This window comes from Bos indicus x Bos taurus, chromosome 22 (assembly GCF_003369695.1).
Source record: "Bos indicus x Bos taurus breed Angus x Brahman F1 hybrid chromosome 22, Bos_hybrid_MaternalHap_v2.0, whole genome shotgun sequence".
Lineage (NCBI taxonomy): Eukaryota > Metazoa > Chordata > Mammalia > Artiodactyla > Bovidae > Bos > Bos indicus x Bos taurus.
Genome location: NC_040097.1, coordinates 31,933,035 through 31,954,838, shown reverse-complemented (window position 1 = coordinate 31,954,838; position 21,804 = coordinate 31,933,035). Strand labels below are relative to the sequence as shown.

General features: G+C 38.5%; 1 protein-coding gene across 2 annotated transcripts in view; it reads left to right on the top strand.

The window, feature by feature from the left end:
* The window catches only part of SHQ1 (SHQ1, H/ACA ribonucleoprotein assembly factor), a 104,367-nt gene that overhangs the window by 19,452 nt on the left and 63,111 nt on the right, over positions 1-21,804 (top strand). For both annotated transcript variants that reach the window (XM_027522592.1, XM_027522593.1), the window contains 4 exons: positions 4,247-4,374; positions 16,570-16,724; positions 19,049-19,102; positions 21,526-21,649. In XM_027522592.1, coding sequence (XP_027378393.1) covers positions 4,247-4,374; positions 16,570-16,724; positions 19,049-19,102; positions 21,526-21,649 — 461 coding nt within the window. The remainder of the gene's footprint in view (positions 1-4,246; positions 4,375-16,569; positions 16,725-19,048; positions 19,103-21,525; positions 21,650-21,804) is intronic.

The window sequence follows — 21,804 nt, the reverse complement described above, 5'->3', positions numbered from 1 at the left end:
TCCTTATAGCTTATTTATTTTATATATGATAGTTTATACCTCTTAATCTGGGGAGTCTTGTAAAATTGTAATGTTCAGCATTATACATTTGGTAAAGAAGATGATAGAATGATCAAGCTCCTGGATTTATTGAGGAGATCTCACAATGACACGGAGAAGGCAATGGCACCCGACTCCAGTACTCTTACCTGGAAAATCCCATGGACGGAGGAGCCTTGTAGGCTGCAGTCCATAGGGTCGCGAAGAGTTGGACACGACTGAGTGACTTCACTGTCACTTTTCACTTTCATGCTTTGGAGAAGGAAATGGCAACCCACTCCAGTGTTCTTGCCTGGAGAATCCCAGGGTCAGGGGAGCCTGGTGGGCTGCCGTCTATGGGGTTGCACAGAGTCGGACACGACTGAAGCGACTTAGCAGTAGCAGCAAAATGACAAGTAGTAATTAGAAGCTTGAAAAGAAAGGTTTACCTCCTTCCCAGTGTGGTTCTTTATGCAAAATAGCAACCTTCGGAAAAAACACTGGAATAAAATGTCACTTATTCATTCTTTCATGTATATACTTACTTGTTCTACCAATATTTGTTTGAATGACTTCCATGTCAGGCGGTGTTGCAGACAGCAGGCAGAGAATGGTGAATACATGGTAGCTGGCCTCAAGGGGCTTACACTCCAGTGGGGAAATGAAAAGTATTTCTATTGTGATAAGTGCTATGAAGAAAAGCCAGGTGAAGGGTTTAGAGAGCGACTGGGCATCTCACTGATTCCTCTAATTCCACGTTTAACATCAAATGCATCATTTTACCTGTAAAATCTTCCTGAATTTTCTGCTTGATAGGATGCCCTTTATTTCATCCCAGTCACCCAGGTTGAAAACCTGGGATTCACCTTGGACTTGGTTCTTTATTCCACATTTCCAGTCAATCCTGAAATTGTACCACTTATCTCTTTCTGCTTTGCTTCACTCTATCTCTTCCTGGCCCTCATCTGTGTCTGGCTTGTTGCAGCTGTCCCCTAACTGCCCAGCTGGCGTTTCTCATTCCAGCCCTGCTCTTCTGCAGATCCATCAACCATAAAACCATCAGTGCAGTGTCTACTGAGAGTGAAAATCTGCTTAAGGCCTTACTGGGCTCTCCTTATGGATGTGAGAGTTGGACTGTGAAGAAGGCTGAGCGCCGAAGAATTGATGCTTTTGAACTGTGGTCTCGGAGAAGACTCTTGAGAGTCCCTTGGACTGCAGGGAGATCCAACCAGTCCATTCTAAAGGAGATCAGCCCTGGGATTTCTTTGGAAGGAATGATGCTAAAGCTGAAACTCCAGTACTTTGGCCACCTCATGCGAAGAGTTGACTCATTGGAAAAGACTCTGATGCTGGGAGGGACTGGGGGCAAGAGGAGAAGGGGACGACAGAGGATGAGATGGCTGGATGGCATCACTGACTTGATGGATGTGAGTCTGAGTGAACTCTGGGAGTTGGTGATGTACAGGGAGGCCTGGCGTGCTGTGATTCATGGGGTTGCAAAGAGTAGGACACTACTGAGCGACTGATCTGATCTGATCTGATCTGGGCTCTCCTTTGCCTAAAGCATAAATTCCTAACTCCTTAGCATGTATAGAAAGTTTTCTGTTATCTGGATGCTACCTGCCTCTGTGGCGTCTATTTTGCCACCCCCTGCCCACATTTCATATGATGACAGTAATGAATGTTTGCATCTCCCCACCTGTACCACACTGCTTCTCACACATTTTTTTACTTCTGATTTCCCTTTGCCAGCTGATTTTTCCCCTTTTCCTGCTTTCCCTGAATAACTTTGACTTATCCTGTAAGGCTGGGCTCAATTGTCACCCCCTGGCACCCTTGCTTCCAGCTTGACATAGGAAGTGCTCATGTGTTATAGCTCATCTTGTTTTTACTGCATTATTTTGTAACATTCTGTGGGGTTTTTTTTCTATTGTTCCCATTGAATTGTGGTGCCCTGAAGGACAGGGCAAGAGTCTTACTGGTCTTCTCTCTTACGCCACAAAGAGGGCACTCAGTGAATGCCCATTGAACTCATGGCATTTTAAAACTTGAAAATAATTTATTCTGAAACGTAGAGCATCAGTCGACCTTAGATGTTGGGCATCACAAGGAATGAACCATCACTGTTTAGATGAGGGACTGTACTAGTGAGATTTTACTCAAAACATTTTTGAATTTTTTGAGGGGTGTGCATGAAGGTGGCAGAGATACTGTTTTACAAGAGGATTTTCCCCCTATTATTTTTCCTCCTGGGGAAAAAAACAGCATCTTTTCAGATGGGCCCTTCTGCTGCTGCTGTTGCTGCTGCTGCTGCTGCATCACTTCAGTCGTGTCCGACTCTGTGTGACCCCAGAGACGGCAGCCCACCAGTCTCCCCCGTCCCTGGGATTCTCCAGGCAAGAGCACTGGAGTGGGTTGCCCTTCTTCTACCCTTGATTAAAACGTCCTTGGTGCTCCAGCTTTCAACACCTTTTCCTCTCAGGTGGCCACTTCACCCTGGGTGTTCTGTCCTCTTCTTTCGCCTCAGTAACTGTGTGAATGCTCGGGACTTCTGTGTGTCTCTCTTGAGCACAGGTTAGCATATCTCACTGCCTGGGGGACAAGTTTCTGTCTTTCCTACAAGGACACCTCCAATAACTCGTCCCAAAGCAGAAGCCGTTCCCTCTCCAGTCGAGTCTGTTAGCATCCTGTGTCGCTGTCTCTGTGGGGGGCACCTAACTGTTCAGGCCAGAGTCCTGGGCAACAGCCTGATCCCGAGAGGAGCTGGCACTGAGAATTACTCCTTCAAGGTAATTGCTGTTCAGTTTTGTCCAATATGTGCTTTATTTCCTCACTCATAAAAATGGAAAGTTTATATTGGTTAATAGCTTGGATTTCAGACTGAGACTTAAAGGGGTCCAAATCCTGGCCCCACTTCTCACTGGTTCTTTGACCTTAACCCAGGTACACAACTTTTCCAGCCCTCAGTTTCCACTCGTGTAAAAGGGGAGTATTGATAGCACCCGTTGCCTAATGAAGTGGTGTGGGTATTCAAGGAAATAATGAATGAAAAGCAGTTAGTGCAGGGCTTGCCACATCCAAAGAACTCAGTAAGTTATCTGTGATCTTTCTAATTTTAAAAAGATTTCAGTATCTCAGTTGAAAGTCTTTAAAGTCTATTAAAGTCTTTAAAGTATTAAAACCATGAGCTAGAAAATCCAGTGTATCAAAACGACCAGTGTCTTGGGGTTCTAATTACCTGAAATATCAATGAATTTCCCACCATAAGTTATACTTTATGTCATTCTTTTCCAACTTCCAACTTTGAATATAAGATAGTATTTGTGCTGTGTGTGCTATGCTAAGTTGCTTCCGTTGTGTCCAATTCTTTGTGACCCCATGGACTGTAGCCCCCCAGGCTCCTCTGTCCATGGGATTCTCTAGGCAAGAATACTGGAGTGGGTTGCCATGCCCTCCTCCAGGGGATGTTCCCGACCCAGGGATCAAACCAACGTTTCTTCTGTTTCCTGCATTTGCAGGTGGATTCTTTACCACTGCTGCCACCTGGGAAGCTGTAAGACAGCATCGTTTCTGAATAAGTGTCTTCAAAGAGTTTACTTTGAATGTAGCAGTTATTTTTCTAGTTAAAACTGAGAAAGTAAAGTACAGGAAAAGTAATTCTCTGTTCTCTGTGAAAGTTCCTTTTATCTTTTGCAATAGTTTTGACTTAGGGTCTATAAATATTAGCATAGCTAAATGAAATAGATTGCATCTTGGAAGGAAACATGAATGCACATACTAAAAAATGATGTGTGTGTGTATGTGAGAGAGAGACCTCTTGGTGGTGGTGGTGGAATTAAAATACTATTTATTATAAGCTTATGAAAATTTGTAATATTTGCAAATTGCACAAGGCCTAGCCTTCATGAGCATTGTGTATTCAGATTTGCTTCATCCCGCATAACTGTGGTATAGGACATAGGACTTTAGAGGGGACTGGTCTTCTCTGGACTTTCTGTTTAAAAAGATCGCAAATGTCAAATACCCCTTTAGTCTGAGGCTTACTTTGCATGTATGATGATTAGTAACCACAGTGAAAGTAATAGCAGCGCTCAGTCTTGCATTGAAATGTGCTTTAAATCAGTCTGTATTTCTAGTACAAATACGATGAATTAAGGTAAAATTTTAAACAGTGAAAACCAGCCTGATTATATGTAACAAGCCCCTTCATTTTTTTTTTTTTTTCCAGAGCTGACTTTATGGAAGATGAAGCAGTTAAGCAGGTTTTGGAATATAATCCTTGGTGGAGTGATTTATATTCAGAAATGATGACCTCTTTGGGAAAGAGTCAGGAGGAAGAAAATCTTGCTGCGTTAGGTAAGAAACTCAAAATAAGACTCATTTGCACACTGCCTTTCTTAAACACACAATTGTAATTGTCACATGGGGTGAAGATATTATTTTGATTTGCTAATTTTGGAAATAGGAGCTTTACCCGGGACTTGGAAATGTCACACAGTACTTATACTTATTTGTCTCAGAAAATTCTTTTGGAATATATTTTACTTTTGAATCATTGGGGTTCTTTAAAATTTCTTAATTTTTAAAATATTTTTATCAAATTTAGGGACATGTGTAGTTGTTGAATAATCTGCTTGTGGGATCTGAATGTTCCTCTGTGGTAAAGGCGTTTGAGTATTAGTAATGGTGAGAAAAGACCAAGTTTTCCATCCCTTTGTCTGTTGGATGAATTTGATAAGTTCTCCCCAGTTATTTCAGAAGTGGTTTCATGTGGAAGCAGGACTAGTTATCTTCCTTTCTGTACCTTACAGAGAGCAATTTTTACCAAATAAGGCTGAGTTAGGGGGTTTTATGAGCCACAAGAGACGATTGTGCCATGCTTAACATTAAGCCAAATATTATACACAGAGTTGTAGTTTTAGACAAGCATTTTATTAATGGGCTTCCCGAGTGGTGCAGTGGTAAAAAAATATGTCTGCCAGTGCAGGAGACATAAGAAATATGGGTTTAATCCCTGGATTGGGTAGATTCCCTGCAGTAGGAAATGGCAACCCACTCCAGTAGTCTTGCCTGGAGAATGCCATGGACAGAGGAGCCTGGTGGGCTATGGTCCATGGGGTCACAAAACAGTTCGATATGACTGAGCACTCACACACACACACACACACACACACACACACACACACGCATTTTATTAACACCTTTTCTAAGTGGGAGGTTGGTATGTTAAGTCTGTGAATTAGAATTATAACAATTTCACATAGATCAAGAATAGTGGGCTAATGTTTTCTGTTATACTGATTTGGCTTTTAATTATACATTAAAAATACCATGCCTAGACTTGTGTTGTGATGATCATTTTGTAGTATATGCAGATGTTGAATTTTAATGCTGTACACTTGAAAATTATATAATAAAAATACATGTATTAAAAAGTCCATCCTATGCATTATTTGAGAGCAAACAATCTTACTTCCAAAAAAAAAAAAAAAAACTCAGTGTTTAAATGAAAGGAACACACACACATACACACGTGCATGAAATGGAATATAGAATCTCCTCACTCCAAATTCCTTTTCCTGAAAATAATCACTGTTAACAATTTGGGGTATTCTAAACATATATACCCACATCTAAGCATTTGCTTTTAGAAGTTTATACACATAGATTCATATACACTCTCTTCTCACTTTGCTTCCTTTATAGTGTATGTTGTACATCTTCCATCAATGCTTACAGTTCTACCTGAAGCTTTTCATACCTGCCTAGTGTCCTGTTGTGTTTTTGTGTCATAACTGGTGACTGTTTGGGTTGTTGACTACTTGTGGACATTCGGGGTGTTTACATGGTTCTGCAGTGACCTTCTTTGACCACTGATTCTGAAGAAACTGTTGCTTCACAGTATTTTGATCCTCTGCATAGAAATGCAGCAGCTTGCTATTTGTTCTATTTCTAGAGCCTTGAAAGAGCCTATCATGTAATGGGTACTCAACAAATATTTGTAGAATAAAATAAATATTGCAGTAAATATTTTTGTAATTAGGTTTCATTAGAATTTAGGTGGTCTCTAGCAGATTGAAAAATTGCCAGTATTTTTTGGAGTTGACTCTCCGGCACAATGGAAATTTATTTGTAAATGATGATTCTTGTTACATTGTTTTCAGCAAATCCTTGGTTGTATATTTGATTTGAGTTCAAGAATCTTTCAGAGACTTCCCGTATCATGTAAGGGAATTTTCAGGCATGGGATTGCTAACACGATTTATAGACCTGCTTAGAAAGTTTGTTCAGACTTAAATCGTCAATGCTTTCTATTGGTTTGAGTCCGTTCCCCAGTTTTGGTGTGGTATCTTACTGAAGCAGTCTGGGAAGGAATTGGTGGTTGTGTAGTTTTCTGTCCACAAGGGTGAGCTAGTTGCCTTAAAAATCGAGATGGTATTTACCTTTAATTTAAATTTTAACTTGCTCTGCTTTAATCAGTTGTAGTGTATTCTAGGTCCTATTTTCTGTCTCAGTCGTTCTCTATGTATACTTTTAACAGAAGGCTAAGCCAGTTGGTGCCTTTAACCACTGTCCCTTCTGAGTCTCTGTGGTGTGTAACCCAGACTGGTGCTTCAGACACATTCCCAGCCCATTAAACTGTTACAGTGCTTTATTCTAAGAATCACTTTTAAAAACAACAAGGGCATGTGATAAAGGTAGAGGAACTTGAATTCTTTGTTGTACAGATGGTATCTCTTGTAAATGTGTTAAGTAATGGTTATGCCTATGAAAGTGCTCAGTCGTGTCCAACTTTTTGCCACCCCCTGGACTATACAGTCCATGGAATTCTCCAGGCCAGAATACTGGAGTGGGTAGCCTTTCCCTTCTCCAGGGGATCTTCCCGACCCAGGAATTGAACTGGGGTCTCCTGCATTGCAGGTGGATTCTTTACCAACTGAGCTATCAGGGAAGCTTGGTTATGCATAGGATATAAGGGGGATATAATAGGGGGTTCAGGGTTTAATGCCCTCCTCCTCCACAGGCTGCTTTGTGACTTTGCAACTGCTCTGGGATGCTGTGGAAATCCTGTATCTGCCTCACAGAATTGTCATGAGGATTGAACTAGATCATTTACTTAAAATCTTAGCGTATTATGTGTTAGAAATATCAGTACAGAGTAAATCAATGGCAGGAGAGCCAGGAATTGGCTTCCGTTTGAAATGACAGTTTTTGCACATTTACATGGCTTTAAGGGCAAGTTCTTTGTTTACATGATTCTTCTTTCAGGTTTTTTTTTTTCTTGTTCAATGTTTTGAGACACCCAGAATTGGAGGCACACATTGAAATGCGTCGAACCGGGCTCAAATAGGGGAGAAAAGAAATAAACCAAAACATGAACTTTGAAGTTCTCAGCTCATTCAAGCAGCGTGCTGCTGCTGTAATTTCCCCCTTCCTCCTCTTCCTCTCATCCCCTCTTTGCTCCCAGGCCTTCTTCCTCTCTGTCATCGCAGGGGGACATTTCCAGCAGATACAACAGTGCAGGTGAGGGGTGCGTCTTGGATTCCTCCTCCTCCTAAAGCATTAAGCTGGATTGTCTTGATTTCCAGATAAGCCTTAGGTGATAAACTTTGTCCCCTGTCTTTGCCTCGGTTATGACTTTTGTCATATTCGTCACATCGCTCTGAGTTACAACACGGAGACTTTCCTTGCCGTCTTCAATTCTGTAATGATCTGGATCTTCCTCCCCAAAGGCTTGTAAATGGAAGTGTTAAATGCAGTGCTCCCACTGAGCTCTGGTTTCACGAGGATGAACTTACCACATTTCCCATGTTGTGTCTCAGCGGTTAATCTCAGCTCAAGAATCTTGGCACATGATCGCTTGTTATGACACCACGTAACACTCGTAGTCGGTGAACTTCCTAGCAGGGACATCCTGTTTGGCACCAGTGTTTGCGGAGTTAAACTGTCAGCATCAGCCCTGAAAGCTGCAACACTGTGGGGCTGGCCACTGGGGCCAAGGGTTTGAGTGCAGTACCTTTTCTTCTGATTCCCCTGATCTGTTTCCAGAAAGTGTACAATGGAATAGGTTTGCATTTCTCTGAGAGGAGCCAGATCATGTATGATTTGTTGACCCACAGAGGACAAGGATGTTTGGGAAGGGAATTAGGCAGCAAAGATTTAAAAATAATAAAAACAGATGATGTTTGAAGTGAAGTAACAAAGTCACTTTCCACTTTGGTGGGAGCCACTTGGCGGTCTTCAAATGTTTTGGTGGAGTTTCTCATCTCGGGAGGTGATCTTGGGCCATTTGCTTCCATGTTAAGGCACCAGTTTCTTCCCCAAATAGAGCCCGAAATAGGCTTTTGTTTGACTGTAGATTATTTGTTGTTATGTGTTCAGTTGCTGAGTCTTATCTGATTCTTTGCGACCCCCTGAACTGTAGCCCAGCAGGTTCCTCTGTCCACAGGATTTCCCAGGCAAGAATACTTGAGCGGGTTGCAATTTCCTCCTCCAGGGGTTCTGCCTGATCCAGGGTTTGAACCTGTGAGACGCTCCTTAATCTCCTGCATTGGCAGGCAGATTCTTTACCACTGAGTCACCTGGGAAACCCTGTAGATTGTTTACAGAAGTATAATTAACCAAAATGTTATGAACTGGATAGCAAAGCTGCTATGTTGTGTAGCTAAAGTCACATGAATGCTTGACTTTATTATAAATGTTAATTGTGGTGGCAAGCATCCAAGTATTATGTGTACCGCGTCTGTAGTTATTTGTGGTGCTTCTCCTTGGTTGGACCTGACTGTGTGCAAATCTCCCCAAGTTTCCCTTTGGGTGATATGATTTATAGCTCTAATGTGAAAGGCCTGAGGGAGCTCAGACTTTTGGTTTCTCTACTGATTTCCCGGTTTGCTGTTATTGTTATTTATTATCTCTGGTTTCTTTGTTTGAAGTTCAGAATTTAAATATTTCTGTGTATTTTTAATGAACTACTTAGGCCAAACTGGAACTCAAACCACCCAGGAAAAGGTGGGTGTGTTGTAAGTGAAGGTTAGGGGCACCCAGCATTCAGGAATTTGGAAGAGTGCATTCAAGTCAGCCTTGTGTGTACAGTCATAGAAAATTATTTGTGATGTATGGAAAGACTTATCTGTGGGTCATATAACATCAGAGCTCATAGTACCCAAGTCAACCTTTACAAATCATTGAATACATACAGGTGTGATGACTTAGGAGTAAGGAATAAATGTGTGTGTGAATGATTTGGTATGTTGTTCACTGGTTCTGGGCACGCTTACCTTGTGATTCAGAATTCCATGGAAGCAGAAGTCTTTCTTAGCCAGCTAGAGTCTAAAGGCTTTTCTCTAGTGAGATCCTATTGTCACGATCACCTGGCACTTTCCTATTAGCTAAACTAATGAACGTCTCCAAAACTGTACTTAAGGGAATACCTTCTCAGGTGTTCTTGCTGAGTAATAGGAGTCTTCAAATATTTTGTCAGATATGTGTTCTTCATGCAGCGAAGAAATGTTCCTTTTAATAGTTTCCTCACATCAGACCACTTTAAGTGAACGGAGAGCTTCTCTTTAATTGAAAAATCTTCATATGAGCCCTGTAATGGGACAGTCAATACCCACTTGATCTGTCACATGAATTTCTTTTTTAGAATTCAATCTTTTTTTGTTTTTTTAGAAGTCAGTCTTTAAAGAGTGCTTCTCCTAACTGTGTTATACTCACCTGTATTATTAAACTTTAAAATATACACATTTCTTTTTGTTGCTGGCCAGCAAATTAAATACGTTCATATAGTTACTTGTTTATGTGAACAATGCTTGTACAAATACACTAAAATTTTTTTTTTCTTTTTTTTTTATAATAAAAAATTATACATGTGTTCCCCATCCTGAACCCTCCTCCCTCCTCCCTCCCCATACCATCCCTCCGGGTCGTCCCAGTGCACTAGCCCCAAGCATCCAGTATCGTGCATCGAACCTGGACTGGCAACTCCTTTCTTACATGATATTTTACATGTTTCAATGCCATTCTCCCAAATCTTCCCACCCTCTCCCTCTCCCACAGAGTCCATAAGACTGTTCTATACATCAGTGTCTCTTTTGCTGTCTCGTACACAGGGTTATTGTTACCATCTTTCTAAATTCCATATATATGCGTTAGTATACTGTATTTATGTTTTTCCTTCTGGCTTACTTCACTCTGTATAATAGGCTCCAGTTTCATCCACCTCATTAGAACTGATTCAAATGTATTCTTTTTAATGGCTGAGTAATACTCCATTGTGTATATGTACCACAGCTTTCTTATCCATTCATCTGCTGATGGACATCTAGGTTGCTTCCATGTCCTGGCTATTATAAACAGTGCTGCGATGAACATTGGGGTACACGTGTCTCTTTCCCTTCTGGTTTCCTCAGTGTGTATGCCCAGCAGTGGGATTGCTGGATCATAAGGCAGTTCTATTTCCAGTTTTTTAAGGAATCTCCACACTGTTCTCCATAGTGGCTGTACTAGTTTGTATTCCCACCAACAGTGTAAGAGGGTTCCCTTTTCTCCACACCCTCTCCAGCATTTATTATTTGTAGACTTTTGGATCGCAGCCATTCTGACTGGTGTGAAATGGTACCTCATAGTGGTTTTGATTTGCATTTCTCTGATAATGAGTGATGTTGAGCATCTTTTCATGTGTTTGTTAGCCATCTGTATGTCTTCTTTGGAGAAATGTCTATTTAGATCTTTGGCCCATTTTTTGATTGGGTCATTTATTTTTCTGGAGTTGAGCTGTAGGAGTTGCTTGTATATTTTTGAGATTAGTTGTTTGTCAGTTGCTTCATTTGCTATTATTTTCTCCCATTCTGAAGGCTGTCTTTTCACCTTGCTAATAGTTTCTTTTGATGTGCAGAAGCTTATAAGTTTAATTAGGTCCCATTTGTTTATTTTTGCTTTTATTTCCAATATTCTGGGAGGTGGGTCATAGAGGATCCTGCTGTGATGTATGTCAGAGAGTGTTTTGCCTATGTTCTCCTCTAGGAGTTTTATAGTTTCTGGTCTTACGTTGAGATCTTTAATCCATTTTGAGTTTATTTTTGTATATGGTGTTAGAAAGTGTTCTAGTTTCATTCTTTTACAAGTGGTTGACCAGATTTCCCAGCACCACTTGTTAAAGAGATTGTCTTTAATCCATTGTATATTCTTGCCTCCTTTGTCAAAGATAAGGTGTCCATATGTGCGTGGATTTATCTCTGGGCTTTCTATTTTGTTCCATTGATCTATATTTCTGTCTTTGTGCCAGTACCATACTGTCTTGATAACTGTGGCTTTGTAGTAGAGCCTGAAGTCAGGTAGGTTGATTCCTCCAGTTCCATTTTTCTTTCTCAAGATCGCTTTGGCTATTCGAGGTTTTTTGTATTTCCATACAAATTGTGAAATTATTTGTTCTAGCTCTGTGAAGAATACTGTTGGTAGCTTGATAGGGATTGCATTGAATCTATAAATTGCTTTGGGTAGTATATTCATTTTCACTATATTGATTCTTCCAATCCATGAACATGGTATATTTCTCCATCTATTAGTGTCCTCTTTGATTTCTTTCACCAGTGTTTTACAGTTTTCTATATATAGGTCTTTAGTTTCTTTAGGTAGATATATTCCTAAGTATTTTATTCTTTTCGTTGCAATGGTGAATGGAATTGTTTCCTTAATTTCTCTTTCTGTTTTCTCATTATTAGTGTATAGGAATGCAAGGGATTTCTGTGTGTTGATTTTATATCCTGCAACTTTACTATAATCATTGATTAGTTCTAGTAATTTTCTGGTGGAGTCTTTAGGGTTTTCTATGTAGAGGATCATGTCATCTGCAAATAGTGAGAGTTTTACTTCTTCTTTTCCAATTTGGATTCCTTTTATTTCTTTTTCTGCTCTGATTGCTGTGGCCAAAACTTCCAAAACTATGTTGAATAGTAGTGGTGAAAGTGGGCACCCTTGTCTTGTTCCTGACTTTAGAGGAAATGCTTTCAATTTTTCACCATTGAGGATAATGTTTGCTGTGGGTTTGTCATATATAGCTTTTATTATGTTGAGGTATGTTCCTTCTATTCCTACTTTCTGGAGAGTTTTTATCATAAATGGGTGTTGAATTTTGTCAAAGGCTTTCTCTGCATCTATTGAGATAATCATATGGTTTTTGTTTTTCAATTTGTTAATGTGGTGTATTACATTGATTGATTTGCGGATATTGAAGAATCCTTGCATCCCTGGGATAAAGCCCACTTGGTCATGGTGTATGATCTTTTTAATGTGTTGTTGGATTCTGATTGCTAGAATTTTGTTTAGGATTTTTGCATCTATGTTCATCAGTGATATTGGCCTGTAGTTTTCTTTTTTTGTGGGATCTTTGTCAGGTTTTGGTATTAGGGTGATGGTGGCCTCATAGAATGAGTTTGGAAGTTTACCTTCCTCTGCAATTTTCTGGAAGAGTTTGAGCAGGATAGGTGTTAGCTCTTCTCTAAATTTTTGGTAGAATTCAGCTGTGAAGCCGTCTGGACCTGGGCTTTTGTTTGCTGGAAGATTTTTGATTACAGTTTCAATTTCCGTGCTTGTGATGGGTCTGTTAAGGTTTTCTATTTCTTCCTGGTCGAGTTTTGGAAAGTTGTACTTTTCTAAGAATTTGTCCATTTCTTCCTCGTTGTCCATTTTTGGCTGAAAAAAATAGTGTATTTTATGTCATATCCTGTCTTTTTTTTTTTTTTTTAGTACTAACGGTATTTTAGTAAGTAAAGGAATATTGCTTCTAGTAATTTCATGTAAGGGTATTTAAGATTTTTTTCCCAAGAGAACAGACTGCAAAAAACTGCTGGAAGGAAACCTTACAGCAAAAAGAAGCCATGTTAAACTTAAGGCTCCTGAGAGTATAGACATGAAAACGATATGTGAAAAGGGACCATTATGCGGGAGTAATCATATTCTTTTCCTTCAGGCTTTTGCCCAGTTGTGATGAACAGAAGGGCAGTCTTTTGTTGAGCAGAGACAGAAAGGCTGGGACTTAACTAGCTATTAAGAGAGTGACTTGGGAATACTAAAAAGGTGGTTTAATAATTTTTGGTTTCTGAGAAGGTGTCAAAAACACGTGGCTTTTATTAACTCTTCTCCACTAAGAAGAGGCTTCCTGAGTTAAAACTGAGCTCATGCCCTCTCAGCTAGTGGCCAAGTTTCCTGCCTTTCTTTGCCCCTGGATGTGTTTGTAAGACTTAAGTCCTCGATGATAGGAAGTGAGTGAAAGTGCTGTGTGCACTTTCTGGATCAATTCCTTAGAAAAAGGTGTTTGTCATCCTCTTCTTCTTCCACTTTGCCATTGGTTGGAAAATTTTAACCTGAAACAGCATCTTATACCATAGATGGAAGTCATATAGTGGAAATGCTGATACTCACCCGTTCTGGACTGTTCACTCCTAGTAGTAGTGTGAGAAACTTCTGTCTTACTGAAGCCACTGTATTTTGGGTCTGTCTGTATGTACATTTTATATGCCTATATGTGTGTGTGTGCTAAGTTGCTTCCACCCTGTCCAACTCTTTGTGAGCCTGTGGACTATAACCCACCAAGCTTCTCTGACCGTGGGATTCTCCAGGCAAGAATACTGGAGTGGGTTGCCATTTCCTTCTCCAATGCATGAAAGAGAAAAGTGAAAGTGAAGTCGCTCAGTTGTGTCCGACTCTTAGCGACCCCATGGACTGCAGCCTACCAGGCTCCTCTGTCCATGGATTTTCCAGGCAAGAGTACTGGAGTGGGGTGCCATTGCCTTCTCCATTGGTAAGGTGACTGATATTTAAAAGAGATAGTGTCTCTCTCTTCTGTTGATAATTTATTGGGAATGGGAAAAATATTGTATTTGCAGGTGACAAAAACCTAAAGTGCTTGGAAGTAGTATTTAGCAAGAAAAGCAGCAGATCTATTTGATAAAGTTGGTGGTTCAATACAGTAGAAAAGATGGCTTACTGAGCAGACTGTGCGGGCACAATTAACTCCTCATCTGTAATTAACCAAAATCTGAAAATACAAAAAAGTAATTTTCAGATAGATTATAGATTTAAATTTAAAAGAGGAAACGGTAACTCTTAAAGAAAAGCTGAGAGACTCCATGGACAATTCAGGAGTTGGAGAAACCTTATTGAAGGCTATAAATTCACAATCTGGTTTAAAAAAAAAAAAAAGATAGACATATTGGACTACACACAGACATAAATAATTCAATGACCTAAGATCCTCTGAACAGAGTCAGTAGAGATGCAGTAGATTTGGAGAGATGACTCGGGTTTGAATCCATAATAGACAAGTTCTTAAATATTTGACAAGCCATCCAGAAAATAACTGGGCAAAACATATGGGTAATTTATAGGAGAGCAGATCCAAGTTGCCAAACAAATCTATGAAATAATGTTTGGAGTTTAGCAGTTAGAGAAATGCTAACTGACGTAACAGTGATATGTCACTGTATTAGTTTCCTCTTTTTGCATTCCAAGTTACCACAGATCAGAAACAGAGTTCTGATTTGGCTGTTTTCATGGGTCAGGAGACAGGTATGGAGACCCTGATACCCACCTGTCCTGGACTGTTCACTCTGAGTAGTAGTGTGAGAGAGAAACTTCAGTGTATTTTGGGTCTGTCTGTTACAGCAGTTTAGCCTGTCCTGACCTGCATATAATGGACAATTCTGAAACCTGGAAAAAAGGCTTTAAAGTTATTTTGGCAATACTTTGATATTCAGTGGTTCTGGAAGCTAAATGTTCCTCATGACTGAGTTGAACAACTTTTAAAGTGAATTTGAAAGTGGTCTTCTTATGGGGCATGGAAGGAGAATGAAGAATTAATTTGTAAGGGAAGAGATTGATGACACTGACATAGAGGTAATAATATATCTAGATACTTAATAGTTTATCTAGATGCTTAGAAGCTGAGGTGTGGTCCTCTGCTAGGGGTCTTGGAAGGCTGGAGACAAATATGGCCATCTTTTCATTTTCAAAAAATAGATGTTTGCAGCTGTATTCCTTTCTGAAGCTCAGAGTTCTTTTCTAAGCTCACATGATGGTTGGCAGAACTTGATTCCTGCAACTATAGAACTGAGACCCCCATGTTCTTGTTGGCTTTCAGCCGGGGCATCACTCTCAGATATTAGAGGATCCCACAGTTCCCTGCCACGTGGCCCCCTCATGACATGACGTCTTATTTCTTCACGATTGGCGATTGGCGGGAGAGTCTCTGCCAATATCAGAACATAGTCATAATAATCGTAACAGTAACTGTCCTATCACTGTTGCCGTATTCTTTTGAATAGAATCAAGTCACAGTTCCTGCCCACACTCAAGTGATGTCTTATTGGAGGTTATTTTAGAATTTTTCTTACCACAGTCCTTTCATATCCATTAAACTGAAAATGGTTTTTAAAAAAGCATTTATGGCTGGGAGCAAGCAAGAGATATGCTTAGGGAAGGGAACTTCTGTCCATGACCATTACAAAGGAGAGATGTAGCCCTTAAATAAAGTATCTCTTAAAAACAGATAAATTTTTTGACCCAGTAAGTCTACTGTTGGGGATCTGTTTTATGGAAATAAGGCCTCCATTATCCAGTGACATATGATATGACATTTACTGCAGCATCATTAGCAGTGGCATAAAGTTGGAAGCAGAGTGAATGCCCATCAGTAGGGGGAGTGGTTGGATAGAGCATACCACACCATGGAATATTCTACTCCTTCACAAAATTAGCTAAGTACCAAGTGACTTGGGGAGATTTCCTGGAGGTGTCATTGAGTTAGACTGGCTAGATGGAAAAAAATAATCTGATTCTCTGGGGAGGAAAAGATATCAACTCCCTTGTATACATGTTTGTGTGTCCTATGGTTGTAAAGAAAAATATGAAGTGACATATACTAGATTTTTTTTAACACGGAAAAAGTTATTGATGAGGATAAAGGGTGCCAAGCAGAAGAAGAAAAGGAAACATCCTCTTCCAACCAGTTTAGTATGTGTGGTATAATCAAATTTGCATATTTATGTAAAACTTTGTATAAATGATATTTTGAAAAATAATATGCCCTTAAAATTGACTAATACATGGGAATACTTCGAAATAATATTTACAGAGTGTTTCACATGTTTTCTGTTATCAAAATATAATTATCTTATTTTTAAAGTCAATTGAGTAATTGTCAGAGTTGTTGTTGTTGTTGTTGACAACAGAGTTGTCATTTTGCTGTCTTGAGTACAGAACTGTGTAGCAAAAAAAAAAAAAAACACAGTATGTGGGAGGGGTCTGGATATAAGGAATAGATATTGTTTAGACATTTTTTTTCTTTTTTTTTTAGCCCTACTAGAATTTGAACAAATACATAGCTCTTAAAAAAATTGTGAAGTCTAATTAAAAAGTTGTTTCCATGTCCAGAGTTTAAGAATTTTTATTTCAGTTTCTATAATTAAAGTTCTAATTTTGACAAATCTGTCTGCAGTGGGGGTTTTACCAAACAGAATGAAACATCTAAGTTTTAAATGCATTTTCTTCTAGTATCTTTTTCTGAAGAAGAGAAATATCAGCTGCGAAAATTTGTTAATAAATCTTACCTGCTGGACAAGAAAGCCCATCGTCAGGTGTACTACAGTTTGATTGATATCCTTCTGGCATATTGCTATGAGACCCGTGTCACCGAAGGAGAGAGGAATGTAAGTGCGTGTGTGTCTGTGAACGTTGGCATAGACTGTTGTACAGAGTAAACTGTATTAAGGTCATGAGTGTTTATTTGGGGACAGTCCGAACTGAGGTGCACAGGTCTGTTGGTGATGGATGCCAGCATGAAAGCATAATGCTTTTTAAAGATTTGTTCATTTATTCATTTTTGATTGTGCTGGGTCTTCATTGCTGCACAAGCTTTTCTCTAGTTGTGGCAAGCAGGGGCTACTCTCTTGAGGTATGCAGCCTTTTCACTGGAGTGACCTCTTGTTTCGGAGCACGGGTTCCAGGGTGCATGGGCTCAGTAGTTGCGGCTTGCGGGCTCTAGAGCACAGGCTCAGTAGTTGTGGCACATGGGCTTAGTTGCTCAAGGCATGTGGGATCTTCCCGGACTAGGCATTGAACCTGTGTCCCCTGCATTGGCAGGCGGATTCTTACGCACTGAGCCACCATGGAAGCCCCAGCATAATGCTTTTATTTGGTCTTTTTTTTCTTCTCTCTTGGCATTAGTCTCACTCAATAGCAGAGTGGGGAAGTAAAGCTGAAGGTAGGGAAGAAGGATATCCTGGGCTCTCATCTCTTTTAGGAGATGAAGTGACCAAATGAGACACCTGTTGCCACATGACACCTGACATTGGAAAGGGGTAAACTTTACCATTTCTAGTCTTTCTCTGAGCTGTCTATTAACAGATGTAAGGTATAGTATTTTGTACAAAAAGGAATGTGAGCATTTATCTGCAGGTGTCCCTCAATTTAAATAGTATTTGTACTTCTGAAAAATTGTATGTAAATCACATTTTAAAAACCTGAATTGTATCTGTTTGCTATTCAGTGAAATCCTATTGCAAAAGTAAATCTTTTTGTAAAGAAAGGATGATCTTACTTTTTAAAATGATCTTTTAAAGAAATATATACAATTGTATTGTATCTCTTCTTATACCACACTTGATTCTGTAAATGAAGAGCTGAATTTCTTTCTCACCTGTATCTCTGATCGTATATATATGTTTTTTTCAAAAGGCTGGAAAGCCAGAAAAAAAATCTTTCCAGTTAATGTGTCCCTGTATCTATTGATAATAATTTTTGCTCAAGGGGTTATACTTGAGGTGTGCATATGCTTCCCTGTTTTTAATTTATTTATTAAATTAAAAAATTCTTTAAATTGGCATAAAGTTGATTTACAATATTTCACGTTTACAATGTAGTGATTCAGTATTTTTATATATTTTACTTATATTTCCTTGTGCTGTACACTGTATTCTTGTATCTTATTTATTTTGTACATAATAGTTCATCTCCTACCCCTATCGTATCCCTCCCCCCTCCTTTTTAGATTACACAAATAATTCATATCATTGTAAAGGAAAATACAGGAAGAAAATAATTAAAATTTCCTGTCATCTCAGCTATCAAAGGTAGCCATTGTTACAAGGAAATGTTTCTCTTCTCGGCTTCTTTCATCACACATATGTATTTATATTGGGTTGTAATGTATGTACTATTATTTAACCTGCTTTTCTCGCCTACTTAACATCATAGTATTAGCATAATATTGGGATAAGGATTTGATATGTGTCAAGTTTTTTTGCTGTTGGGATTCTGAAAATTTCAAAGGTGACTTTTGAGATTTGTATTTGACTCCAAAATGAATATTAATGAGTGTATTAAGTGCATACTATAACTGAAAATGGATTTTGTTCCACTCACCTACTTAGAACACCATAGTCAGAGAAAATGTTTTCTTTGACAGAAAAAATAGCTTCATATTGCTTGAGAAGATGAGTGAGAGTGTTTAGTTATGCCCAATAAAATTTTGCATTTTTCATTCTTAGATTCATATATTTGAAATCACAAAGTCTTGCAAACTTCAAGGTCTTCTCTAGAATGTACTTATTCTTGCAGACCTTCTCTGAAAAGCCAGATTCTTCAGCAGCTTTTTAAATGCCACAGAGGGTACTTTAACATTATCTTTGAGTCTTTTCGTAGATTGTTTGTGAAATATTTGGGAGGTAAGTAACCTAGTTGAGAAGGACAGAAATTGAGCATGCATTGCTTTTCTTTAGTTTCAAAGCTCTTGCTTATGTGCTCTTGTGTTCTGGTACTCTTACCAGTGCAAAAGCTTCACTTTATAAAATTCTGAAGAAAGTAGAGACTTGGCGTTTGATCACCTTGACATCAGCAAAGCCATAGACACTTCTTAGGTTTTACACATGTCAATACTATTCATATACTAGTTGAATAAGTGGATATAGTTGTTTTCTTTCTAAATGACTTTACCTCTCATATGACACTATCCTTTTCTTCATAACAAATAAAGGTTGAATCTGCATGGAATATCAGAAAATTGAGCCCAACGCTGTGCTGGTTTGAGGTACAGTTTTCAGTTGCAGTTGTTTAGATTTTGTTTATTCAGAGTTACATTTTGTTGTTATTAGTTCATTTGTGGTAATTTAAGCAATTCTTTGACTTTTTTTTTTTTTTGCAAATTAACTAATTTATTTTAACTGGAGGCTAATTACTTTACAATATTGTAGTGGTTTTTGCCATACATTGACATGAATCAGCCATGGGTGTACATGTGTCCCCCATCCTGAACCTCCCTCCCCATCCCATCCCTCAGGGCCATCCCAGTGCACCGGCCCTGAGCGCCCTGTCTCATGCATCGAACCTGGACTGAAAAGTGGTAACTTTATTGTACTAGTTTTTTTTTCCCTATGTTTTTAAATGAAATTCTGCTTTTATCTGTTACTCTTACGCTAATCATAGTACATAAAGAAGGCCAAGTGTAGGGTTATCTTCGAAGTTTGAAGAAGTGATGGGGACATTGTTATGGGAAGATGCTGAGTCAAATTTGAGGCCTGTATATAAATTGGCATATATTGGGGCTCAGAGCTCAAAGACAGGCAGCAAACCTAGGTGATAATACTGTTAACTGTCACTTACCACCAGAGACTGTGCTAAGCCTTTTATATACATTACTTCACCTAACCTTGCAGTAAGTCTGTGAGATAAGTATTACTGGTGTTTTACAGATGAAGAAACATAGGTTATATAGCTTAAATAATTTATCCTAGGTTTCTACAATTAGTATGTTTAGATCTCATAACTCTTCTAATATAGCCATATTTGTTTTTGTGTCTGTTTTCTAGAAAGCACTTGTTTATATTTCAAATGGCAAAGGATGGTGTCTTTAAATTTACTAGTTTTGAACATGCTGTTGTCCATCAAAACAGAAGCTTTAAAAAAGTGTTTATTTAAGACAATTGATAACTGCATCGTCTATTAAGGCAACTAGTTTTGTTTCTGTTTCCTCCCCACCCCAGTTTGAATCCTAAATAGTGTACATTTTCAGTTGGAAAATCAAAGTTGTTTCATGGCATCACTTTGTTCAAATAATAGATAAGGCCTATATGTAAGTTGGCATATATTGGCATACATCTTCCCATAACAGACATTGTCTCCAAACTTCCAAAATACCCTACATCTGTTCAAATAATAGGTAAGATAAAAACAGGAACTGAAACACTTCACTTTAGCAGAGAATCTTACTACTCCAAGAATGTCCATGAACCAACTGCCTGACCAGTATCCTCTGCTGGGAGCTTGTTGAAAAAACAGAATCACAGAGCAGACCCTCTGAGCTAGACTCTATAGCAAGATCTCCAGGAATTCATATGCATATTTAAGATGGAAAAGTGCTTTTCTCTGGACTCCTCTTGGGTTCTGTGTATTTCCACAATCAGCATATAGTGGATAAATCGGCTTTTGTGATACTCACAGTAATTATTCCAGTATTGAAAACAAAGTAGTTGGTGACTAGATCATTTCATAGTTTAGTTATTAAAATCTGCATGAAAAAGTTCATCGATTTATGATTTTATTTTGACATTTTTAATTGTTTTTTAGATAACTTGCTATTGTCATACATATAACCAGCTCTGTCAAACTTTTATAAGTATTTAGTTTTTGCCAGAATTTTTTAGAAGTTCACCATTGTTTTTTATATTATATCAACTATTCTTTGTTGAGTACTCAGTATTCTTAATCAGATCACTCATTTATTAAAGGTGAATATACATGGAAATGTTGTACTCCTTTAATGTTATATGTTAAGTTTTATTTGCAGGTTAACATTTTTATACATTTTAAATCAAAACCCAATTAAAAAACAATTTTGTAGAAAATGTGTTTTCATTAAGTTTTACATTGCTGATGGCATCAGTTTGATACCATTCAAGATAAAGCCTTTTCACAGAAATGGGTAGTTTTCGCTTTGATAAGTGAAAGTAGATTACTGAAGTAAATGCCATGTATTACTCATGCCCAAAGCAGAAAAACAAAGAGAGAGAGGAAAGAAGGGAACTCTGAACACGTTGCAATAAAGAGTTCTGCATTTTTCATCTGTATTATCTCGAATGGTCCTAAAGGACAAAAACATGAAACATGTATCATTTAGAGATGCATTTTATGCGCATCTGTATTTTGTTAGTACCATGTGTTTCACATTCATAGTGGTAATTCTTAAAAGACTTTAAAAACTTTCCTGCTATGAATGTGATTTTTAAGGAGCACTTGTGATATGTTGATAAAGTATGAGGAATTACAAAGGCCGAGATAAAAATTTTATTATAAGTTTACAGAAAGAGTCTCACTGTATGGCACTGTATTTATCTTCCACTTGGCTTCATGTTGACTCAGACTTGGTTTTTAATTGAGAATAGTTTTACATTTTGTTGTGGTGCTTTTGTTTTGTGTAATATGGAAATGATTATTCATGTAAATGATACTTCACAGACTTGGACTAACGTTCATGAAATCCTGGTGTCTTTTGGAAGAAGAGTTTTGTGTTATCCACTGTACCGCCATTTTAAGCTGGTGATGAAAACCTACAGAGACACTATAAAGATATTGCAGCTAGGTAAGATGTTATGCTTGCAAATTTGAGAGTGAAAAGTTAAATGTTTTTAGTCTGTGAGGATGTAGTCATTGATTTTTACTTTTCTTCCTTTACAAAAATAAGTAATGAAAATCATTCAATCCAAACACTCTTCCTCTCAGGTATTATATAAAGTA